Source organism: Thalassophryne amazonica, chromosome 6 (assembly GCF_902500255.1).
Source record: "Thalassophryne amazonica chromosome 6, fThaAma1.1, whole genome shotgun sequence".
NCBI classification, from domain to species: domain Eukaryota; kingdom Metazoa; phylum Chordata; class Actinopteri; order Batrachoidiformes; family Batrachoididae; genus Thalassophryne; species Thalassophryne amazonica.
Genome location: NC_047108.1, coordinates 30,869,279 through 30,894,395, shown reverse-complemented (window position 1 = coordinate 30,894,395; position 25,117 = coordinate 30,869,279). Strand labels below are relative to the sequence as shown.

Here is a 25,117-nt window from a genome sequence, read left to right as displayed (position 1 = left end):
ACTCACTCAATTCTGAGGAATAAATTATGGAATCACCCTGTAAATTTTCATCCCCAAAACTAACACCTGCATCAAATCAGATCAGCTCGTTAGTCTGCATCTAAAAAGGAGTGATCACACCTTGGAGAGCTGTTGCACCAAGTGGACTGACATGAATCATGGCTCCAACACGAGAGATGTGAGTTGAAACAAAGGAGAGGATTATAAAACTCTTAAAAGAGGGTAAATCATCACGCAATGTTGCAAAAGATGTTGGTTGTCCACAGTCAGCTGTGTCTAAACTCTGGACCAAATACAAACATGGGAAGGTTGTTAAAGGCAAACATACTGGTAGACCAAGGAAGACATCAAAGCGTCAAAACAGAAAACTTAAAGCAGTATGTCTCAAAAATCGAAAATGCACAACAAAACAAATGAGGAACGAATGGGAGGAAACTGGAGTCAACGTCTGTGACCGAACTGTAAGAAACCGCCTAAAGGAAATGGGATTTACATACAGAAAAACTAAATGAAAGCCATCATTAACACCTAAACAGAAAAAAACAAGGTTACAATGGGCTAAGGAAAAGCAATCGTGGACTGTGGATGACTGGATGAAAGTCATATTCAGTGATGAATCTCGAATCTGCATTGGGCAAGGTGATGATGCTGGAACTTTTGTTTGGTGCTGTTCCAATGAGATTTATAAAGATGACTGCCTGAAGAGAACATGTAAATTTCCACAGTCATTGATGATATGGGGCTGCATGTCAGGTAAAGGCACTGGGGAGATGGCTGTCATTACATCATCAATAAATGCACAAGTTTACGTTGATATTTTGGACACTTTTCTTATCCCATCAATTGAAAGGATGTTTGGGGATGATGAAATCATTTTTCAAGATGATAATGCATCTTGCCATAGAGCAAAAACTGAAAACATTCCTTGCAAAAAGACACATAGGGTCAATGTCATGGCCTGCAAACAGTTCGGATCTTAATCCAATTGAAAATCTTTGGTGGAGGTTGAAGAAAATGGTCCATGACAAGGCTCCAACCTGCAAAGCTGATCTGGCAACAGCAGTCAGAGAAAGTTGGAGCCAGATTGATGAAGAGTACTATTTGTCACTCATTAAGTCCATGCCTCAGAGACTGCAAGCTGTTATAAAAGCCAGAGGTGGTGCAACAAAATACTAGTGATGTGTTGGAGCGTTTTTTTGTTTTTCATGATTCCATAATCTTTTCCTCAGAATTGAGTGATTCCATATTTTTTTCCCTCTGCTTGGTCTAAAAAAGTAACCGTTACTGACTGCCACAATTTTTTTTCCTGATTTCTTATAGTGTTTCTTAAAGCCAGAAAGTTGCCATTTGAAATGACTTTAGTTTTGTGTCATGTTTGTGATCTGCTTTTTTTCTACAAAATTAAACAAATGAATGAACATCCTCCGAGGCCGGTGATTCCATAATTTTTGCCAGGGGTTGTATTAGTCCTACAAAACAGAGAATATCATTATTATTACTCGTATTTACTTTATTTGATGGACAACTTCAGTTTATGCACCGGTGAAGCGCGTCCAGCTCACGCCAGAGAACCATCACGTAAAACTGTGGTGTGGAACGGAAAGCGGTTCTCGTTTCTTGCCCGCAACAAGACGAGAGTCCCAGTTAGTGACTTTAATCAGCACAAAGGTGACTCATGTTTGACATCTTGAATTGGATTTGAGGGGAAGTGAATGCAGAAATTACAGACCTGCTGTTTCTGAAAAGCAGCGAAGCAGAGAACCAGTGAAGCAGTCGGTCGCAGCGCTGCTTCATTGCTTCATTGCTTCAGACTTCAAGCAGACCAAAAGGCAAAAGCCATACAATAATTACAGAAAAACCCCAACGGTCAAAACGACCCCCTATTAGCAAGCACTTGGCGACAGTGGGAAGGAAAACTCCCTTTTAACAGGAAGAAACCTCCAGCAGAACCAGGCTCAGGGAGGGGCAGTCTTCTGCTGGGACTGGTTGGGGCTATGGGGGATGTCTTGGGTAGTGGGACTGCGGTAGAGGTCTTCAAGTATGACTGGACAGCAGACTGTGTCAGGGACTGGTTGAAGATTTTGGTGAAAATCCCAGCAAGCTGGTCTGCACAGTTTTTCAGCACCCGTCCGGAGATGCAGTCGGGTCCCATTGCTTTGCGTGACTTGACTCCCCTCAGCGTGCGCCTCACCTCGTGCTCCCCCCACCGTGATGTTGCTCCTGGACGCTGGTGGTGGCATGGCTGCTCCTGGTGCCACAGTCTCGAAGCAAGTGAAGAAGAGATTTAACTCTTTTCCCAAAGCGGCATCACCTTGAGCAGCTCTGATACCGGGTTTGTAGTTGGTGAGGTGCTGGACCGCCATCCATGCATGCCTGCCTGCTGTTGTTGCTGTTGGCGCGGACTCTGCTGTAGAGAGCCCTGTCACCAGCTTTGAAGGCGGAGTTTCTCTCCTTCAGCAGCTGCTTACCCTCCCTGGTCATCCAGGGTTTCTGATTGGTGTAGACCTGGATGCGTTTCTCCACTGTGACCGTATTGACAAAGTTTTTTTTTTTTTTTATACTTATCATTTTTATTTTTCATTATAACATAAATCACATTTTAAAAGAATGATAACACACATCAGAACAAAGTGGCATGTGACAATTGACAACATATTACTTTTTCACAATACAATCTTAAATAGGTCTCAGTTTACATCACCGAAGTTTGAATTCTGTCCATTTTTTCCACAGCTCTTCACATTTTGGTAGCTGTAGTCTTATGATATATGTAAGCCTTTCCATATTGTAGATGTCATCCACTATTTCTCTCCAGTTGCCCAAGGTGGGAGTGGTGGCCTTGTACCACTTTTGCATAATTGCTTTTTTCGTGGCCGCCAAAAGAATCTTCACCAAGTATCGGTCTTTAGTTGGGATTGCAATGTCTGTTAAATATGCTAAATACAATACTGTACATGTATTGGGTAGCTCATATCCCAGTATGTCTTTTAATTCTTTCCGAACATTATCCCAGTAGCTTGTCAACTTAATACAATGCCAAAATATATGTGTGTGGTTAACATCCTGCTCTCCACACAATCTCCAGCAAGGTTGATGTACAGACAGTGAACTCTTCTTTATCTTTGGAGAAATGAAAAAACATACAATATTTTTCCAGCAAAACATTTTCCACATTTTAGAACTCGATGTGTCCTGTTGTGTTACACAGATGTCATACCACATTTCATCACTTATCTCCGTCTTTAGTTCTTTTTTCCATTTATCTCTTATGTATAATGTTGAAGTTTTACTGTTACCTACCAAGCCTTGATACAATTTTGAAATTAGTTTTCCAGATATATTCTTGTATGCGTTACTTAGTACTTCTGTAATTGCATTTATTTTCCCTGTAAGACCTGGTCTTATTTCCTTGCGGTAATAGTCCCGAATCTGAAGATACATATAAAAATCTTGTTTGTCCAAGTCAAATTCTCTTTGTAGAGTCTGAAAGGTCTTAATTTCACCTCTTTTGATTAATGTACTAAACATAGTCAGGCCTGTGTTTGACCATTCCTTAAATTTTGAGTTCATGATTCCTGGTTTGAAGTTTGTGTCGTATGCCAACCAACTAAAGATCTTAATTTCACTCTCCATCTTGTATTTTTTTTAACTACTGAGAACCAGGTCTCCAATGTGAATTTAGTAAGCGAGTCTAAATATTTCTCATTTTCTTTAAACATGTTCTTGTTGGTTATCATGGTTCTTATACGGCCTCCTTCAGTATCCAATTCTATTTCCTTCCATTTAGTAGAACAGTCGATGGTACACCAGCAAATCAAAGATTTCATCTGTGCGGCGTAATAATAATTTTGTAAGTTTGGAAGTGCCAATCCCCCCTCTTTCTTAGGTATTTGAAGTGTTGAGTATTTGATTCTTGGTTTCCTCCCATTCCAAATAAATCTTGAGATTTTTTTATCCCACTCTACAAATTGTGAGGTGGGCATTGGCACCGGCAAACATTGGAACAGATACAAAATTCTGGGTAGTACATTCATCTTAATTATATCAATTCTTGCATTCATATCGAGTAACAGTATTCCCCACTTCTCCATATCTTTGTATATTTCCTGATTAAGAGGAATATAGTTTATTTTGTACAGATTGGTTAGATTGTTTGTAATTGTTATGCCCAGATAACTGATTGTTTCTTTCACCCACTTGAAGTTGTATTGTTTAATCATGTCTGTTGTTGGACTATAGTTAAAAGACAAAACTTGAGTCTTCATTTTATTCAATTTGTACCCTGACAAGAGACCATAAAAGTAAAAAATGTTCATCAATTTAGGGAGACTTATTTCTGGTCGTTTTAAATATATTAAGACATCGTCTGCAAATAATCCAATTTTATGTTCAGTTTCTCTAATTTTAACTCCCTCTATTTCCTCGGCCTGTCTTATTGCTTGGGCCAAGGGTTCAATAAATATTGCAAATAGAATAGGGGAGAGGCAACAGCCTTGTCTTGTGGACCTTTCAAGTTTGAACCAGTTCGAGAGACTACCATTTATCTTGATTCTTGCTTTAGGATTCTGGTATAATGTTTGAATACATGCGACAGATTGTGAATTTAAACCAAATTTCTCCAGACAAAGATACAGAAATCTCCAGCTAACACTGTCAAAAGCCTTTTCGGCATCTAAACTTAATAATATTGCACTTTCCTCCTTTTTCTGGATTTCTTCGATTACATGTAGAGTCCTCCTAATATTGTCATGAGTCTGCCGCCCTTTAATAAAGCCAGATTGATCTTCGTCTATTATGTCTGATATGAAGGTTTGGAATCTATTAGATATAATAGATGAATATATTTTGTAATCGCAATTTAGTATTGATATTGGTCTATAGTTTTCGCAGTATTCTCTATTTTTGCCTTCTTTGGGTATGACCGTGATTGTGGCCTCGTTCCATGATGAAGTTTCCCATTCTTTAGTGTCTGATTAAATGATGCTAACATCATTGGATTAAGTTCTTTTTTGAAGCTCTTATACTATTCTATGGGAAATCTGTCAGTCCCCGGAGTCTTATTAGGTTTCATTCTTTTAACTGTATCTTCTAATTGTTTCTCTGTAATCTCAGAGCAAATTTTAGTATTTTGTGAATTTCCTATATTTGGAAGATCTAATGAATTTAGAAATATTTTAATTGTCTCATCGTCGGCAGCTCTGGGTTGTTTATATAAATTTGTATAATATTCTTCAAATGCCCTCTCGATCTCTTCTGGTTTAAACTTTAGTGCTTTTGATATAGGGTCTCTAATTTTTAAAATTGTACTAAGCTGTTGTTTGTTTCTTAATTGCCTCGCCAATGATTTAGTTGCTTTCGGACCTCCTTCATAGTAAGTCTGTTTTAGAAATCAGATTTTTTTTTTTTCCACTTCCATTGTTAGTATATTATCAATCTTAGTTCTAGCTTCCTTGATTTTTAACAATGTGTTTGTGTCGTTTATCTTCTTGTGCAATTCTTTGAGTTTTTGTAATTCCTTCACAGTTTCCTGGTACTCCTTCAGTTTTTGTTTTTTATTGTATGAAGCTATTGATGTTAGTTTACCCCGTATTACTGCCTTCATAGCATCCCACAATATTTTGGGATCTATTCCTCCCCGGTCATTTTCGTTTCTATATATGTCGATGTCTTTTCTTATTTTTTTCCACTAATTCTTTATCATTTAGCAATCCAATGTTCAATCTCCAATTTGTGATCTTGGTTCTCCTATTTAACTTTACGGTCAGGTATAGTGAGCAATGGTCAGACAGGTCAGCTGTGCCTATCTTGCATTCTACTATTCTGAATCTATCTTCTTTATTCATTAAGAAATAATCTATTCTCGTGTAGGTCAAATGTGGGCTTGAATAAAATGTGTAGTCCTTTTTCAACGGGTGGGATTCTCTCCAGACATCTATTATTCCCAATTCTTTCAAAGTAGTATTTATGTAGTGTGCTATTTTGGTTTTGCTACCTTTTGTCTTGCTAGTAGTGTCCAAAAAGTGGTTCAAAACAATATTTAGATCACCTCCACTAATTAATATGCCATCAGACTCCTGGGAAATGATATCAAATACCAATTTATAGAAAGATTTATCTGACTCAGGGGGAGCATATATATTAAATAATGTAACCAGTTCTTCTTCTAACCTCCCTTTAATCATAATATATCTGCCTTCCTTATCTTTTACTTCTTTTATGCATTCAAATTTGATTTTATTAGAGATTAAGATTGCGACTCCCCTTTTACTACTTCCTTTAAATGAACTATAAAAAGTATTTCTGTAGCCCATAGTTTTTAATTTTCCATGCTCCTTGTCAGAGAGATGAGTTTCTTGTAAGTAGATTACATCAGCGTTTTCTTTTTTAAACTTAGTGAGAGCCTTTTTTCTTTTTATTGGATTATTCAATCCATTTATGTTGAGTGATATTATATTCAAAGGATTAAGTTGCATCTTTAACAAAAAAAGGATTCTTGTTTTTCACATTGCCACGAAGAACACATTTAACAATATGAACAATAACCTGAAAAGAACGGTTGAGAACCTGTATCCGGTAAGTCCAGGGACCTTCATCTGGTCCCAATGTCCCGTTGGTGGTGGAGGGGTAAAACCTCCTGGAGAAGGAGGGCCCCTCTGTAGCTGTGGAGATGGACTCCCCTTCATTCTACACTAGTCCAACAGTTTTCGATAGTCTCGCCAAAATTGTGCGTTAACGACGACGTTTTAGCTAGGGAGGTAGGTTGTAGCTTATCCAAAATATCTATCCAATATAAATAAAAACAGGTTTGTTTGTCCACATGACAATTTGTGTTGGGTTAATGATTTTCAAGTAAGGACAAGACAAAAAATAAGTAAGAGACACAAATCAAGGTTGATATAAAGAAATAATAATAATGTTTACTCCCAAACATAGCACTCTACTTATACTGGAACCTCGTATTAATAATATATATATATACACTCAACAAAAATATAAACGCAACACTTTTTGTTTTGCTCCCATTTTGTATGAGATGAACTCAAAGATCTAAAACTTTTTCCACATACACAATATCACCATTTCCCTCAAATATTGTTCACAAACCAGTCTAAATCTGTGATAGTGAGCACTTCTCCTTTGCTGAGATAATCCATCCCACCTCACAGGTGTGCCATATCAAGATGCTGATCAGACACCATGATTAGTGCACAGGTGTGCCTTAGACTGCCCACAATAAAAGGCCACTCTGAAAGGTGCAGTTTTATCACACAGCACAATGCCACAGATGTTGCAAGATTTGAGGGAGCGTGCAATTGGCATGCTGACAGCAGGAATGTCAACCAGAGCTGTTGCTCGTGTATTGAATGTTCATTTCTCTACCATAAGCCGTCTCCAAAGGCGTTTCAGAGAATTTGGCAGTACATCCAACCAGCCTCACAACCGCAGACCACATGTAACCACACCAGCCCAGGACCTCCACATCCAGCATGTTCACCTCCAAGATCGTCGGAGACCAGCCACTCGGACAGCTGCTGGAACAATCGGTTTGCATAACCAAAGAATTTCTGCACAAACTGTCAGAAACCGTCTCAGGGAAGCTCATCTGCATGCTCATTGTCCTCATCGGGGTCTCGACCTGACTCCAGTTCGTCGTCGTAACCGACTTGAGTGGGCAAATGCTCACATTCGCTAGTGTTTGGCACGTTGGAGAGGTGTTCTCTTCATGGATGATGCGAAGGAGATGTGTTGCACTGCATGAGGCAAATGGTGGTCACACCAGATACTGACTGGTATCCCCCCCAATAAAACAAAACTGCACCTTTCAGAGTGGCCTTTTATTGTGGGCAGTCTAAGGCACACCTGTGCACTAATCATGGTGTCTAATCAGCATCTTGGTATGGCACACCTGTGAGGTGGGATGGATTATCTCAGCAAAGGAGAAGTGCTCACTATCACAGATTTAGACTGGTTTGTGAACAATATTTGAGGGAAATGGTGATATTGTGTATGTGGAAAAAGTTTTAGATCTTTGAGTTCATCTCATACAAAATGGGAGCAAAACCAAAAGTGTTGCGTTTATATTTTTGTTGAGTGTGTATATATATATATATATATATATATATATATATATATATATATATTTTGTCTGTGGTACTTGTGTTGACAATGTCTATTTACAACTACCTCCCTTTATTTGTTTCACCTCATCTTCGAAACTCCTGGAGCCTCTCCTTTGCTCTCTGACTGGCTCCTCTCCTCGCAGATGACTCCTGGTTCCTCTCCCATGGAAACACTTCTTTGATCCTGTTGTTGAATGCCTCCTCTTGTTCTTCTCCCATCTCCACGTCAAGCCCCCTCTCCCGCATCTCCTTTGCTGCCTCCTGTGGGCTGGCATAGGTTTTTGGCCCGTTTTGCCAATGGATTCTGATTTTTGTTAGTGGTGTTTGGAATTTAACACTGTGTGTCTTCAATACCTTTTTGATGCCACTGTATGCTTTACGTTTTTTAACTACCTCGTTGGGGTAGTCGTGATCAAAAAACAGTGGTTTGTTGTTCACTTGTATTTGTTACTTCCATGCTTTCTTGAGAAGGGACTCTTTGGTGTCAAATTCCAAAAAGTTCACAATGATAGACCTAGGTGTTGCTCCAGGTCTAGGACGTCCAGCTATTGCCCTGTGTGTTCGTTGAATTGCGAGACGGGTCTCATCTGGTAGCTCCAATTCCTTCTGCAGCATTTTCTCCACGTAGCGGTGGACTGAGTCCCCCTCCGCTCCCTCTGGTACCCCGAAGATTCGAATGTTATTTCTCCTTGATCTTCCTTCTAAGTCAGTTAACTTCTCTTTCATATCCCGTTGCGTTTCCAAAGCCGTGAGGAGGGCTCGTTTTAACTCAATACTCCATTCTTCCAGTTCTTCGATCCAGTTTTGCGCCTCTTCTAGAGCTTGTTTCTGCTCTGAGAGTTCTTTTGTGCTTTCCGACAATGTCTGGTCGACCTGTTCTTTAAACGTACTGAATTCCTGCTTTAAATCTGACTTGACTTCGTTTTTGAGTGTCACAAAGTCACTCTTCATTTCTTGTTTAAGCTCTCGTATTTCTTTTGTTATGCTGTACAGCCCGTCCTGCCACGTACTAGCTGTTAGCTTAGCTCCCTTAGCATTAGCCATTAGCTTGTCCTCTCAAGTGGTACCTTCTTCCTCCGTTTCTGAATCGTTTTCGGCTCTGTTCTGAGGTCTCTGTTTTGGTCGTCTTCCTCTTTTTTGTTCCCCACTCATCCCCACTTGTCCTTTAATGTTGAATTTCGAGTATTCTCAGATTTGGGGATGAGTTTATGATTTCTTGGCGAGAGCCCTGTATTAAGCGTCCATTTTGCTTTCCGCCGACCAGAAGCCTCCTTGACAAAGTTTTTAATGTAACACAGTACAGTGTCTGTAAAAATATCCAGGTCCTCATCCTCAAAGATGTCCCAGTAAGTGCTGTTGAAGCAGTGCTGCAGCTACTGAGAAGCACTGTCTGGCCATGTTTTCATTGTGCTAATAGTGGTGGGGGTAGATTTCTGGAGGGAGGTATATGCAGGGATGAGTTGCATATATGGTCTTACTTGCTTATATGTGGTGCAGGTCTGGGCCTGTAGCCTTGCTTGATGTTGGTGTAAACCTTGCCCAGTGTATTTGCTCCTCTTGTGGTACATTTGATATGTTGATGAAGTTTGGGGAGCACTGATTCCACATGATTAAAATTACCCATGATAATGTGCACCACGTCCAGGTGTTGGTTCAACTGTAGGCTAATGACGTTGTGTAAAGGTCTGAGGGCCAAGCTAGCATTTGCATCCGGTGGAATGTAAACAGCGGTTAGCAAGATTCCAGTAAACTCCAGAGGAAGGAAGAAGGATGTGGATGGATGGATGTGCTGAGGGAGAACATGGATGTGGTTGGTGTGACAGAGGACAGGGTGAGATGGAAAAGACTGATCTGTTGTGACAACCCCTAACGGGAGCAGCCACAAAAAGAAGTGTGTGTGTGTGTGTGTGTGTGTGTGTGTGTGCATATACAGTGAGGAAAATAAGTATTTGAACACCCTGCGATTTTGCAAGTTATCCCACTTAGAAATCATGCAGGGGTCTGAAATTTTCATCTTAGGTGCATGTCCACTGTGAGAGACATAATCTAAAAAAAAATCTAAAAAAAAACAAAAAACAAAAATTGGAAATCACAGTGTATGATTTTTTTTTTTTTTTAATAATTTATTTGTATGTTACTGCTGCAAATAAGTATTTGAACACCTACCAACCAGCAAGAATTCTGGCTCACACAGACCTGTTAATTTTTCTTTAAGAAGCCCTCTTATTCTGCACTCTTTACCTGTATTAATTGTACCTTTATAAAAGACACCTGTTCACACACACACTCAGTCAATCACACTCCAACCTGTCCACCATAGCCAAGACCAAAGAGCTGTCTAAGGACACCAGGGACAAAACTGTAGACCTGCACAAGGCTTGGATGGACTACAGGACAACAGGCAAGCAGCTTGGTAGAAGACAACAACTGTTATGATTATTTATTAGAAAGTGGAAGAAAGACAAGATGACTGTCAATCTCCCTCGGTCTGGGATTCCATGCAAGATCTCACTTTGTGGGGTAAGGATGATTCTGAGAAAGCTCAGAACTACACAGGAGGACCTGGTCAATGACCTGAAGAGGGCTGGGACCACAGTCACAAAGATTACATTAGTACCACATGATGCTGTCATGGTTTAAAATCCTGCAGGGCAGCAAGTTCCCCCTACTCAAGCCAGCACATGTCCAGGCCCATTTGAAGTTCACCAGTGACCATCTTTTTGGAATCAACTCCACTTACCATGTTTAGAGGATGAGAACAATCCCAAGAAAACCATCCCAACCGTGAAGCATGGGGGTGGAAACATCATACTCTGGGGGCGCGCTTCTGCAAAGGGGACAGGGCGACTGCACCATATTGAAGGGAGGATGGATGGGGTCATGTATTGTGAGATTTTGGCAAACAACCTCCTTCCCTCAGTAAGAGCATTGAAGATGGGTCATGGCTGGGTCTTCCAGCATGACAATGACCCCAAACACACAGCCAGGGCAACTAAGGAGGGGCTCCGTAACAAGCATTTCAAGGTCCTGGAGTGGCCTGGCCAGTCTCCAGACCTGAACTCAATAGAAAATCTTTGGAGGAAGCTGAAACTCCAAACCTGAAAGATCTTGAGAAGATCTGTATGGAGGAATGGGCCAAAATCCCTGCTGCAGTGTGTGCAAACCTGGTGAAAAACTACAGGAAACGTGTGACCTCTGTAATTGCAAACAAAGGCTACTGTACCAAATATTAACATTGATTTTCACAGGTGTTCAAATACTTGTTTGCAGCAGTAACATACAAATAAATTATTTTAAAAAATCATACATTGTGATTTCTGGATTTTTTTTTTTTTTTTTTTTTTAGGTTTTAGGTCTCTCACAGTGGACATGCACCTAAGATGGAAAATTTCAGTGGGAGAACTTGCAAAATCGCAGAAATAGAAATAAACAAAATCTGTAGTTTTTGTCAAAAGCATTTCCTTTCAGATATTAATGACACAAATGTAACTTCATAGCCTCTGAGCTGAGCTCTTCACCCGGTTGCACGTCAGGATGTACTTCATAAGAAACTTAGACATTTAATAGATTTTGATTATAATGAACAAAATTCACTGGTCCACCTGTGTGCTGGCATAGTTTATTGTCCCACCAATGTGAAATGGTGGAGTATTTTGCCACCGTCAATGCGGTATATTATGGTCTGAAATCTCACAATTAACCAGTCAGATTTGCAGAAAAAAATGTAATTGGATTAGAATTATGCTTAAATAGATTTATGTTTTGGTGAGGGTTATCCAGATTTTGCATGCATACATTTGTAAATACATAAAAATACAATCTAAATACTTTTTACTTGATTCTGTTTATAGTTTCACTGTGTCAGTAGTTGAAGGAAACGTTAATAAAAGTACAACACACCTGTCAATTGTATCTAGTCTAACAGTGAGGGCAGAACAGTGAAAAAGCATCTACCTATATGACAACAAGCAAATGTTATGTCAGCCTCAGCATAATCAACGATGTCTGAAGAAAGGCGATAGAGCGCAGTGTCCATTTGCTCTGGGAAATCACATCACTCCAAAATCTCTAAAGGTTCAATTAAGTCATCTGCTAGTATAGCTGCTCTAAATCCTCGAGCCTGTGCCATAAATGTAAACACTGCCAAACTGCTGCAGGAGAGTATGATATTCTTGTGGTAGCAGAATTGAGTCAGTTTTCCTGATCTTCTGTTCAATCCTACCAAAGACATGGTCAGCTGGGAGATAACTGTGCCCTCTAACTGAAAAGTTGTGCTCAATGCCAGGATTGGGGAAAAAACTGTTTAAGTTCCATGAGCATGGACACCACAGTCAGATTTTTGTTTTGCCCAAAACAAGAGTCGCTAAACAGCCCTTATTGGTTGATCTAATAGGATTAATAAATGGAATAGTGTTGACAGTCCTGAATGCTTGGTCTCCAAAATAAAGGTCAAACAAGGTCTACGTCTATTGGATTCTATGATATGTGACATATGTTACCCCGTAACGTGATAAGTAAGGATGATACATGGTCCAAACTATTCCTTTTTAAAACCGTGTTAACTCAACTAGTAATTTGCATCACTTTTTACCAAAATTGGAGCAACTTCAACTTTTGACCCCTGTACAAAATGACGCTGACCTTTGTCACCATTCTTGCTATTTTTTATCCCGTAACTCCGTAGAATTCAGTCACAGATAGTCCAAACTATACCTTTTTGGAATCTTTATCATCTGGCAAATAATGTGGAATATTTTTCAATATGATTGGAGCATCTTTTAATTTTGACCTCTGTGTAATTCTTCAAATGACCCCTACCTGACCACCGATTGAAAATTCAAGTGGCCAATCGGTTTTTTCAAAAGAGGATTGTCTGAGGAGTATTTCTGCTGAATTAGATGCTTTTATCACCATTTGCAGGATTGCCCTCTAAATATTCTCTTAACCGCTGCACTAATTGGTCTAGAGGAAATGTCGGACTCAGTCAAATACCATGTGTAGTGCCAATCGCGGTTTGGAAAGAAGCAACAATTTGCAGCACATATAAACAAGGAAATATAGCGACTTGGCATGAAACATTCATGGAGCAGTGAATATGCTCAGTACAGAATAGCGTGGCAAATTTGTTTTTTTTTTTTTGTTTTTTGTTTTTTTTAAATTGGCATTTATCACGTTTTGGAAAAGAGCTCTTAATAAATAAATAAATATATGAATTTGAATTTATTAGGCACCAATGCTTACAAAAAAAAACCAAACACTCATTTACAGACAACAAAATCAATGCAAAAAAAAAAAAAAAAAATTACAGGAAAGAAAGAACAAGTAAACAATGAACATGGTGCCCAAAAGGTGTAGGCAGAAGGAACACTTACCAATGCCTACACCCACTCGTACAGTCAAATCAACCCAAGCTAAGTGCCAGTTCATACACTTTCATTTCCAACATAACTACAGCTGAGGGAAGTGAGTATTTCACAACAGCTCCTATTTCATTCCAGTTACCCCGGTACATATTCAATAGTAAGAATTCAAATGAAGCAGATTCATCATACAACACAACATTTTCCATCAGATACATATCCGGTGAACACCATTTCTTTGTATAAATATTTAAACTGGTTGATATTTGGACATTGTTTGAGTTTCTGAGGTAGCTTTTTTGGGCCACAAATAGAGACACAGAAGCATTTCCTGGTCGTCCTAGTGCCAGCAATTTTAAAATGATACAAACCCCTTAAATTATATATTCCTTCTCTTTGCCTAAAATATCCTTGAATTCTAAATGGTACTTGCTTATTTTTCACTTTATACATCAATTGAACAGTCTTAAACAAAATCATGTCATAGAGTTTTAAAATATTTGATTTGATAAAACATGGATTGGTATGATCCCAATAGCCTGCATTATGACTTATTCTTAATGCTCTTTTTTGAAGGATGAATAATGGTTGCACTGTAGTTTTACAGTTATTGCCCCCATACTTCAGCACAGTAAGTCAAGCACTGTAGTTTTATAGTTTTTGCCCCATACTTCACCACAGTAAGTCAAGTAAGGTGCAATCAGTGTGCAGAGTATGTAGTGATTTACCATCAAGAATGTGCTTTGCCCTATTTAATATTGCAATACTTTTTGATACTTTCTTTTGAATATGTTGAATATGAGCTTTCCAGTTGATTCTATCATTGATGATCACACCTAAGAACTTTTTCTCTTTGACACATACTATGTTTACCCCCTGTATGTTTAGCTGTATTTGTTCATCTTTTTTATGGTTTCCAAATAACATTATTTTACTTTTAGACCAATTTAATGACAATTTGTTCATATCAAACCATCTCTTCAACTTTATCATTTCAGATCCCAAATCAACTAATGTTGCAAATTATCTCCTGAACAAAATAAGTTTGTGTCATCTGCAAAGAAACTGCTTTAAACAAATCCGAGACTTTACATAAATCATTGATATACAATATAAATAATTTTGGTGCCAACACAGAACCCTGAGGAACCCCACAAACGATGTCCAGATACAAAGAACAGCAGTCCCCAAGTTTAACAAACTGTTTCCGGTTTTGTAAATAGCTTTTAATTAAATTCAAAGCACTCCTCTGATCCCATAAAGCTCCATCTTTTGAAATAATATGTTGTGATTGATTGTGTCAAAAGCCTTTTTTAAGTCAACAAATAATCCTATCACTATTTTCCTTTGGTCCACATGTTTATTAATCTCTTCTATTGCATTGAACAAAGCCAGTGCTGTGGACCTTTTTGCTCTAAACTCATAGTGACTATCATTAAGCAAGTTGTGTCGTTCAATAAATTTATCCAATCTGTTATTGTAAAGTTTTTCCAATATCTTTGAAAATTGTGACAATAAAGACACAGGCCTATAGTTAGTAAAAAGATGCTTGTCACCGGATTTGAATAAAGGTGTCACTTTTTCTACTTTCATACCATTTGGGACAATTACAGTTTGAAATGATTTATTAAGTATATATGTTAATGGTTTAGCAATTTCTGTAATTATTTGCTTTACTAAGGACATATGTACATCATTATGATCAGTTGACTTTTTGCTTTTACATGTACTGACTACCTTAATAATTTCCCTCTCATCAACTGGGCCAAGAAACATTGTATATGGATTTCTGTCAATTAATTTATGATTTCCCCATGGGCTGTGTGGAATGTTAGCTGCAAATCTGTCCCAACATTAGCAAAAAATGTATTGAAACTGTTCACAACTTGGTTCATGTTGTATTCATCCTTGTTGTTATTAGTAAAGTATTTTGGGTAGTTCTTTGCCTTTGATTTATTTGCTATAATGATGTTCAGCATTTTCCATGTTTCCTTTATGTTATTTTTATTATCATATAGTATTTTTGCAAAGTATGATTTTTTGCAGTTCCGCAAAATGGTTGTTAATTTATTTTTATAGTCCTTATATTTAATCTCTATCTCTTGATTTGTTTCTAATAAACTCTCTATATAGCATATTTTTCTTCTTGCAAGCCTTTTGCAGCCCCTTTGTTATCCATGGACACTCCTTATATTTATTATTTACACTGTACTGTATAATTGGACAGTTTTTGTTGTATATATCAAGGAATATATTTTCAAATTCGGCATATGCTAAATTAGCATCATGCTCTGCATAAATGGACTGCATTTATATAGTGCTTTTCCATCTACATCAGACGCTCAAAGCGCTTTACAATTATGCCTCACATTCACCCCGATGTCAGGGTGCTGCCATACAAGGCGCTCACTACACACCGGGAGCAATAGGGGTTAAAGGCCTTAATGATTTTCCAGTCTGGCGGGTATTTGAATCCATGATCTTCTGGACTCAAGCCCAACACCTTAACCACTAGACCATCACCTCCCCTGCATAAATAGAATTCCAATCCTGCAGACATAAATCATTTTTTAAGGCAGTAATAGCTTCTTCAGTTTGCAGTCGTGTACAATATTGTACTTTCTCATCACATTTCTTATTTAATTTTAGATCACCTACTATAAAAATTGGTAGGTGGTCACTAATATTGATCAATAATCGACTTGATGTTTTGGTATCAGTGAGAGTAGCTGACTGAGAAGTTATTCTTGAAGGCCTAGTAATTTCTGGATACAAATTTAAGCTGTACCTGGTATTAATGAAATCCTCTGTTACTTTATGTTGATATGGATTTAAGAGATCAATCTTTATATCACCACAGACAAATACACACTTATTACCCATCTGTGAAAAATGCTTCTCTATCCAATTTTGAAATTGTTCAATTTCAGAGCCTGGAGCTCTATATTATATATGCAACTAATATGATCTGAAAAAGAGAAGATATCCAGTGAGCTTCACTTGTGTGGACCAAAATACCTTGTTGATCTCAGGGGTAGAATGGGTAGACTGCTAAATGAGCGACAGTGTCACGCTCTCATGTCAATATGGACCAACATTGCTGAGGAATGTTTCTAACACCTTGTTAAATGGTGCCATGAAGAATTAAGGTCAGTCTGATACAGGTTACTTTCTGATCCAACACCGGGGGGGGGGGGGGGGGGGTTATACTGTTACACTGGTACCCATTTAGAGCTGGGTGGACTGAGGCCATGTCATGAAAATGAGGAGCAGCAATAGTATTTGACAGGAAGTCACACTGCACTCAGCTGTGATTGCTCATGTTCCTTCTGTCCAGTTGTATCCCGTCAAGCAAAAAATTGTGCCCAAGTTCTAGTCAATTCAAAGAATTGCCAAACCTTTGACAATTTATTGTCTAGCTGCAGTTCAACAGTGTGTGAATGTAAAACAAACACTCCTGATGCAGATTTCTATACTATCAGTCCCATCACTGCAATAACTTAATGTAGTCTGGTCTCCACTCCACTGCTTTATTATTATAATAGCGAATGCTATTCTAACTATATCAATTTGATTGCTCATTTGCAGACATGCAGCAGTTGTTGTTGATCAAAGAAGAATTTCTCCCGGAACAGCAGGAGAGGAATTTGAGTGTTGACCAGGAGGTGATTAAAGAGGAACCAGAGAATATGTGCATCAGTCAACAGGGACAGCAGCTTCACCAGGTGGAGGAGGCTGATATCACTGAGTTCTCTTTCACTGCTGTTCCTATGAAGACCGAACATGATGAAAAACCACAGTCATCACAGCTTCATCATAACACAAATGATGAGCGCACAGAGGCTGAGCATATAGCCAGCAGGTCAACTGTAAACAGAACACTGACAGCACAAGCTGATGAAGAGGACTATGGAAGACCAGAACCAGCCAGCAACTCAGGTCCATATAGTCATTTAGCACTTGACACCAATGGTAGATTTTCAGACAGTTCTGATACTGACAACGGTTGTGAATGGATGCAAATCAGAGAATTTAATTCAAGTTTTAATGGTCAGAAAAAACATAATGTCTCTGTTATTCATTGCAGGGGCAACATTACTAAAACACAGTTTCATTTCAGTGAATGTGAAAAAGCATGTGGTCATGTGAACTATTCAAAGCAAAACACAGGAATGCAAGCAAATGAGAAACCATTTAGTTGTTCAGAGTGTGGCAAAAGATTTGCATTAAAGGATAGTCTGATTACACACATTAGAATTCATCAGGGAGAGAAACCATTTGGCTGTTCTGTTTGCCATATAAGATTTAGGAAGAAGGAAGTTCTGCACAATCACATGAAAATTCATACAGGGCAGAAAGCATTTGGCTGTTCTGTGTGTGGTAAAAGATTTGGTAAAAAGAGCACTCTGATCACACACCTGAGAATTCATTCAGGAGAGAAACCATTTGCCTGTTCTGACTGTGATAAAAGATTTGGACGAAATAATGACCTGATCGCACACTTGAGAATTCATAGAGGAGAGAAACCATTTGACTGTTCTGAATGTGGTAGCAGATTTAGACGGAAAGGCAATCTGATCAGACACATGCGGATTCATACAGGAGAGAAACCATTTGCCTGTTCTAAGTGTGAGAAAAGATTTGGACAAAAGGATGAGCTGATTGCACACTTGAGAATTCATACAGGAGAGAAACCATTTGATTGTTCTGCGTGTGGTATCCAATTTAGACGAAAGTGCAATCTGTTGAGACACATGAGAATTCACACAGGAGAGAAACCATTTGTCTGTTTTGAGTGTGGAAAAGGGTTTGGACAGAAGGATGATCTGACCAAACACATGAGAATTCATACAGGAGAGAAACCTTTTGGTTGTTCTGAGTGTAGTAAAAGATTTGGATTAAAGGGCAATCTAATCAGACACATGAGAGTTCATGCCATGCAGGAGACAAACCTGCATGGCACGAACTCCACCACACACATAACACTATAGTGTGTCTTAGTGCCTGGCAGTGGTGGGCACAGCTAAACGAAAAGTTAGCTTTGATAACCATTAAACCGCTAACTGAAAATTTGACTTTTAGAACGCTAAACTGATGAACCGCTAAAAAATTTAGCGGAAGTTACCGCTAACTTTTCGTATTGACGCAGTACACTGTCAGCTACTGATAAGCCAGTTTTGAGTTTAAGCATCGCAGGGGCTGCTGTTGCGGCATATATTGTCGCCATGAGTATATGCAATGTTCAAAGACGCCGGCACATATTGTCCCAAGAGACAATATAAACTGGCAATCAAGGCACATATTGTTGCTGGTCATCAGAGCAAGAAGTTAAACATGATGTTTAACTATAAATTGTTTTTTCTTTTCTCTCTTCTCACACACACAAATGCACACTCATTCGCTCGCATTAAGTCTGTCAAGTAAGTCAGTCCCTTCGGCTGCTCCCTTGTTTGCACTCGGGGTCGCCGCAGCAAATCCAAGGTGGATCTGCATGTTGAATTGTCACAGGTTTTACGCCGGATGCCCTTCCCGACGCAACTCCACATTACATGGAGAAATGTGGCAGGGGTGGGATTTGAACCCGGAACCTTCTGCACTGAAACCAAGCACATTAACCACTTGTCAAGAACGTAATAAACTCATCTGCATTTATTTACTTCATTATTTAATATACTCCTTAAATTCAGCGGATGGTGTCATCTGATCTGAGGTCGTAGCCCTTTTTCTTTTTTTTGTGAGTGGCCCCTGGGGGTGCTCAGGAGGGCGGGGGCTGCAGGCAACCCCATCAACAGAGACAGTGGTGCGTCGACCGCTAACCCTTGACACGGGCAGCCGGCACACGGAGGTCTAAAAAGTAGGCTTCCTGTGGATGCGCACCGGGTTCGATTCTTCTGTTTTATCACTGTGAGCGCATGAAAATTGTCACATTTATTTGCTTGCATGCCTTCTCAACAGCACCAGGACTTTTCGCGACCAGTGCGCACAGGGCCGAGGAAAATGGTTTGATCCATCCTGTACTAACTGGTGATGCGTAACGTGGAGAAGCTTTTGCGCAGGCTGTAGAACACATCATTTCAGCATGACTTTTAGCACTCAGATGTTGAATTATTCAAAACTGTCAGGTGACATTGGCTGAGTAATAATAAAAAATGCTGGTGCTGCTGCTGATGGCAGTGACACAACAGGGCACGTGCCGGAGCCCCTGAACCCTCGCACTGTGCATAAGCACTGTGGCAATTTCAAATGAAATATTCACTGTGGGTGCGGTTGCTCAGTCCTCTCGTGCCCTTCCCTCCTCACCATGGGTTTGCCAAAGCGCGCAGTTGAACAGAAAATGACTGTCATGTGGTGATGTGATCCCTAAAGTGAGACTTAAGGACATTTAAACAGGTGCTTTTTGCTGTGAAGTTCTGTTAACTGTGCACAATAATATATTGTCATGTACGTGCAGACGAAGATGATTCGGGCTGCTGCCGGCAGAACAATCAAACGGGGATTTACGCTGTGCCTACAGTTCTTGCGCTGATCCACAGATTTACCCACAAATCCAACCAGGTTTTATGCACGAGGTATACGGATCTGATTCGAGCATCTCTCTCTCTCTCTCTCTCTCTCTCTGTCTCGCTCATTGATTGATTGGGCAAAATACATGGTATGAAATAACTGACAATATACATACGTATACTTGCTGAGGATGGCAAGGATGGCATTTCCATCATGGTCCCCATGACAACACAGGAAAACAAGATTAAAAAAACACAGAAATACTTAAAAATGGCTACAAAGTCATCTATATACACAAATTAATAAAATACAAAATTATTATGACTTCTCTCTCTCTCACTCACTCTCACACACACACACACACACAGAGATCTGTTGCGGCATATCATGACACTATGTACCAATGCTCACGGCACATATTGTCACTGGTGCAGTGGACTGTATGTAGTAACACACCTGACAAATTGTGACTGGCGACTGTGCCGCAATGGGGCCATGAACGTCAGCATGTATCGTCGTGGTGACAATATATGCACTGTGACAATATGCGCTGTAACAAGCTGCTGGGTAAATTCAAAGGTGATCACAAACATAAAATGAACACATGAAAAATAAATAAATAAAAATAAAACCCCAAACACTGTCATCATCTTTATCAGAAGCAGTAAATTGCAATATTTGAAGTCATATATGTATTTGACTCGCATGTATGTATGTGAATGGAGCTGCATTCACAAAACAAATGCATGAAAAATAAATAAAAAATATAAAATCCCAAAGACAGTCATCGTCTTTATCAAAAGCAGTAAATCACTGTATTAAGAGTCACAGTTTCTCTGTTATATTTATACTCGTATACACAGGAACTGCTCACCCGTGTTGCGTTCAATGCGACTGGTAAAATCCACACCTCATCCGTCGCGTTGAGCTTCCCCACTGAAGAAAAACCACGCACGTTTTGTTTTTATATAAAAATACAGCAATAAGTGTATTTTCACTTTAAAAAAAAAGTAAAAATTTGCATGTACACGCTTTCTTTAAAGCAGACACTGTCGATTTACACGACAAGAGCTCATCTCGATAGATCACCAGCGCTGCCGTCACACTGATCACTCCCCCATCTTTTATTACAAAATAAATGAATTTATGTGAAATGATTATTGTACAAGAGCTTCAGATATCTGTCGCTGAGATAGATGATGACTGGAGTGGAGTTTTAAGCAGAAATGAGTTGATAATCTGAATTGCTGCTGGTGCTCTGAAATGACACATTTGCAGTGAAGGCAGGGAGAGTGCTCAGAAGGGGGAGGGCTGAGCTCCCCACACCTGCCTGATTGTTGCAGACACACAACAGACAGGAACTAACGTGTGATTTTAGGGTTTACAAATGTTTTTGACTGTTACACTTTACTCACAATACCAGCAAAAAAAAAAAAAGTTAGCAGACAGAAAGTTAGCGGAACTAAATTTAGTGGAAGCTAATTGGTCTGCTGATGGTTTTCAAAGTTAGCTGAAAAGCTAATTCGCTAACGAAAAGGTTAGCTTTGCCAGTTAGAGATTAGCATTCTGTGCCCACCGCTGGTTCCTGGCATATACAGATGAGGACAAAATTATTAGCTTTGTTTTCTTCAAAATGTTTGAAATAATTTTGTGTGCAAAGTAAAATAATGTAAGCATCCAGAATAAAACTAGGATGTGTAGAATTTGTTGTGTTAAAAATTCCTTGCTCTGTTGAAAAGGAACTTAGTAAAATTTTGAACAAAATGTAAAATTTTGTGGCGGGGGGGAGGGAGTCATCATTTTCCTCAACTGTATATTTGTGGTGTTGACATTACATGTATGTAACACACATCTATACAGGAGAGATACCTTTTTTTCTGAATGTAATAAAATGTTTCACACAAAACAGAAATATCTTTTTGTGTGTCAGTCAGTCTTTCAGTTCCTCCCTTTTTTGTTTGGGAGTCAGCACATCTCTGGTATCCTCATGCTGATTTGGCACAGGTTTACATTGGGCACCCTTCCTAATGCAACTGCACTGCAACTCATTTATAAATGATGTGTGCACAGAAAATCTCATACACCTTGTTCCACATAGATGGTCTCTTAATCGATTCTCAGAGGGAATGGTGAAGGCAGAGATGACTGAACAGGCCAGTCTTGATGTGCAGTGTTTCTGACAGACGCTGCACATGGTTGCTGTGGTAAGCTTCTGCCAGTCAGGATCTTGCTCCCTCTCATTCCTCTGTCTCCTCTTCTTCTTTGTGTTATTCTTCTGCATTGGCTTAGTCCCTTCTTCCCAGGTCTTCCATTTGATGGAACAGCTCTTGTGGTTGTGCTTCAGACTTCAAAAAATGAAAATAAATAATAATGTTGTTATTGTTTAATAATAAACTACAGGTTTATTAACAAACATTGGCCAGAAAAACAACATGGAACCAATGTAAATTCTGTTAATTAACATTCAGTGCTGCATCAGTGGAGACTATCTACTGTGTCCACATAAGTACCCAGTAGAGCATTTTCACTGACATAAGAATTATGTGCATGACCCTGATTATGAAAATGTCACAAAACATCGTGAGACAGCCTTGAGATAAAGACACGGACTAAGCAGTGAAGTATGGTCACATTAAAAGATGAAAGCAAAATGAATTGGTGGTTTAGAGCCTTACGAAATGCCATCATTTGCATGGTCGGAGAGTGTTTTACTGCCTAGTAGTTTCAGGGTTTGCTCTGATGCAAAATCAACAAAGCTGGACACAATATATAAAATGTATCGTGTCCCTGGGATGCAGAATGTGTGGGGATGCCCCACGCATTCAAAACATTCAAAATCAGTTTTAAAGTAACTTTGTCTCAATTCTGTTTGATTATCCTCATTGCCATCAGCGACTCGCTGCATCTGTTCCTCTGTCTCCTTTTTGTTGGAGGCTGGGTCAACCTGCTGTGTGTTTGAGCAGAGCTCTGTAACAGCCACAAGAGTGGACACCAGCCTGCATCCCTCTATACAGAAAGTTTGGAAGAATAAATGGCATTGGTTAACTTTTATTTTCTTACAACTAGGAACCTAAAAGCCAAAGTGTACCAAACCACCTTTGTGTTTAATCATTGCATTTTAAAGAAGATGCCAGTTACTGCATTACATCGTTACTTATTATTAATTTGGCATTTTATATGAATTAATAGATGATTTCATAGATGGGGTGGTTGCAGAATAGTGACACTGCCTGTATGATTTTTAACCTCTGCAGTGATGCTTTATGACATGCTGAAATTTGTACAAAATCAAACTTAAAATTGCCAAATATTGAAGGCTAGTCAAAAAAAAAAAAAAAAACAGTGCTCCCAAGTAAATTCATCCAACAATGGTGGATTACATTGCCGATTTAGAAGACTATCGACCACTACTACCAGACCTGCTGCTCAGACATGGCTTCCCCGGAAAACAAAGATCTGTGTAAATGTAAGAACAAGGACTCCACTACTAACACAGAGGATCTCCAGACAAGAAATGTGGAGGTAGGTATGCTCATTTCATCAACACGAAGCTGGATTCACTTATGGCGATACACAGAAATTAAAGACATTCAAGTAAGCCTCAATTTTGCTTATGAAATAATAGATCGGCCAGAGTCTGAAAATAAATTGCTCAAAGCATCGCTGGATTTATTAACCAAAAAACAGACATGCTAACCAAAGAAAACAGAAGGCAAATTAAATACGTAATATTGGATATTCAGTCTAGGAGCACATGTGACAACTTAAATCTTCTCAGGGAAAACCCCACCTTCAAGATCTATGAATGGAACTCTTCTATGAACTAATATACATACTCCTCTCTGCCTGCTGTTATAACAAGCTGAAAAAGACTAAATATTGGGCCAGTCTATATTTTCCTCTGCTTTAGATAGATGTGTTTCTTGTAGAAGACAAATATCTGCATTTAGTTTTATAACATGATTCATGATTTTTACTTTATTTGCCTGTGAGCAAATGCCACATACAGTAGTGTTCAGAATAATAGTAGTGCTATGTGACTAAAAAGATTAATCCAGGTTTTGAGTATATTTCTTATTGTTACATGGGAAACATGGTACCAGTAGATTCAGTAGATTTTCACAAATCCAACAAGACCAAGCATTCATGATATGCACACTCTTAAGTCTATGAAATTGGGCTATTCGTAAAAAAAAACTAGAAAAGGGGGTGTTCACAATAACAGTTAATGTGCATTCAGTCAGTGAGTCATCAATTTTGTGGAACAAACAGGTGTGAATCAGGTGTCCCCTATTTAAGGATGAAGCCAGCACCTGTTGAACATGCTTTTCTCTTTGAAGTCTGAGGAAAAATGGGACATTCAAGACATTGTTCGAAGAACAGCGTAGCTTGATTAAAAGTTGATTGGAGAGGGGAAAACATATACGCAGGTGCAAAAAATTATAGACTGTTCATCTACAATGATCTCCAATGGTTTAAAATGTACAAAAAACCAGAGACTCGTGGAAGAAAACGGAAAACAACCATCAAACTGGATAGAAGAATAACCAGAATGGCAAAGGCTCACCCATTGATCAGCTCCAGGATGATCAAAGACAGTCTGGAGTTACCTGTAAGTGCTGTGACAGAAGACAACTGTGTGAAGGTAATTTATTTGCATAAATCCCCCGCAAAGTCCCTTTGTTAAATACAAGACGTGCAGAAGAGATTACAATTTGCCAAAGAACACATCAACTGGCCTAAAGAGAAATGGAGGAATATTTTGTGGACTGATGAGAGTAAAATTGTTCTTTTTGGGTCCAAGGGCCGCAGACAGTTTGTGAGACGACCCCCAAAATCTGAATTCAAGCCACAGTTCACAGTGAAGGCAGTGAAGCATGGTGGTGCAAGCATCATGATATGGGCATGTTTCTCCTACTATGGTGTTGGGCCTATATATCGCATACCAGGTATCATGGATCAGTCTGGATATGTCAAAATCCTTGTAGAGGTCATGTTGCCTTATGCTGAAGAGGACATGCCCTTGAAATGGGTGTTTCAACAAGACAATGACCCCAAGCACACTAGTAACTGAGCAAATCTTGGTTCCAAACCAACAAAATTAATGCCTCGCAGATGTGAAGAAATCATGAA

General features: G+C 39.1%; 2 protein-coding genes across 3 annotated transcripts in view; one reads left to right on the top strand and one right to left on the bottom strand.

Annotated features, from left to right (window-relative positions):
- LOC117511990 (zinc finger protein OZF-like) overlaps nucleotides 1-21,360 on the top strand; it is a 43,270-nt gene extending 21,910 nt beyond the window's left edge. For both annotated transcript variants that reach the window (XM_034171914.1, XM_034171915.1), the window contains one exon: nucleotides 17,069-21,360. In XM_034171914.1, coding sequence (XP_034027805.1) covers nucleotides 17,069-18,471 — 1,403 coding nt within the window. In that variant the 3' untranslated portion in view covers nucleotides 18,472-21,360. The remainder of the gene's footprint in view (nucleotides 1-17,068) is intronic.
- Nucleotides 21,361-22,107: 747 nt separating this feature from the next.
- Nucleotides 22,108-25,117, bottom strand: part of LOC117511989 (gastrula zinc finger protein XlCGF57.1-like) — a 32,962-nt gene continuing 29,952 nt past the window's right edge. The window contains exon 5 of the mRNA XM_034171912.1: nucleotides 22,108-22,329. Coding sequence (XP_034027803.1) covers nucleotides 22,325-22,329 — 5 coding nt within the window. The 3' untranslated portion in view covers nucleotides 22,108-22,324. The remainder of the gene's footprint in view (nucleotides 22,330-25,117) is intronic.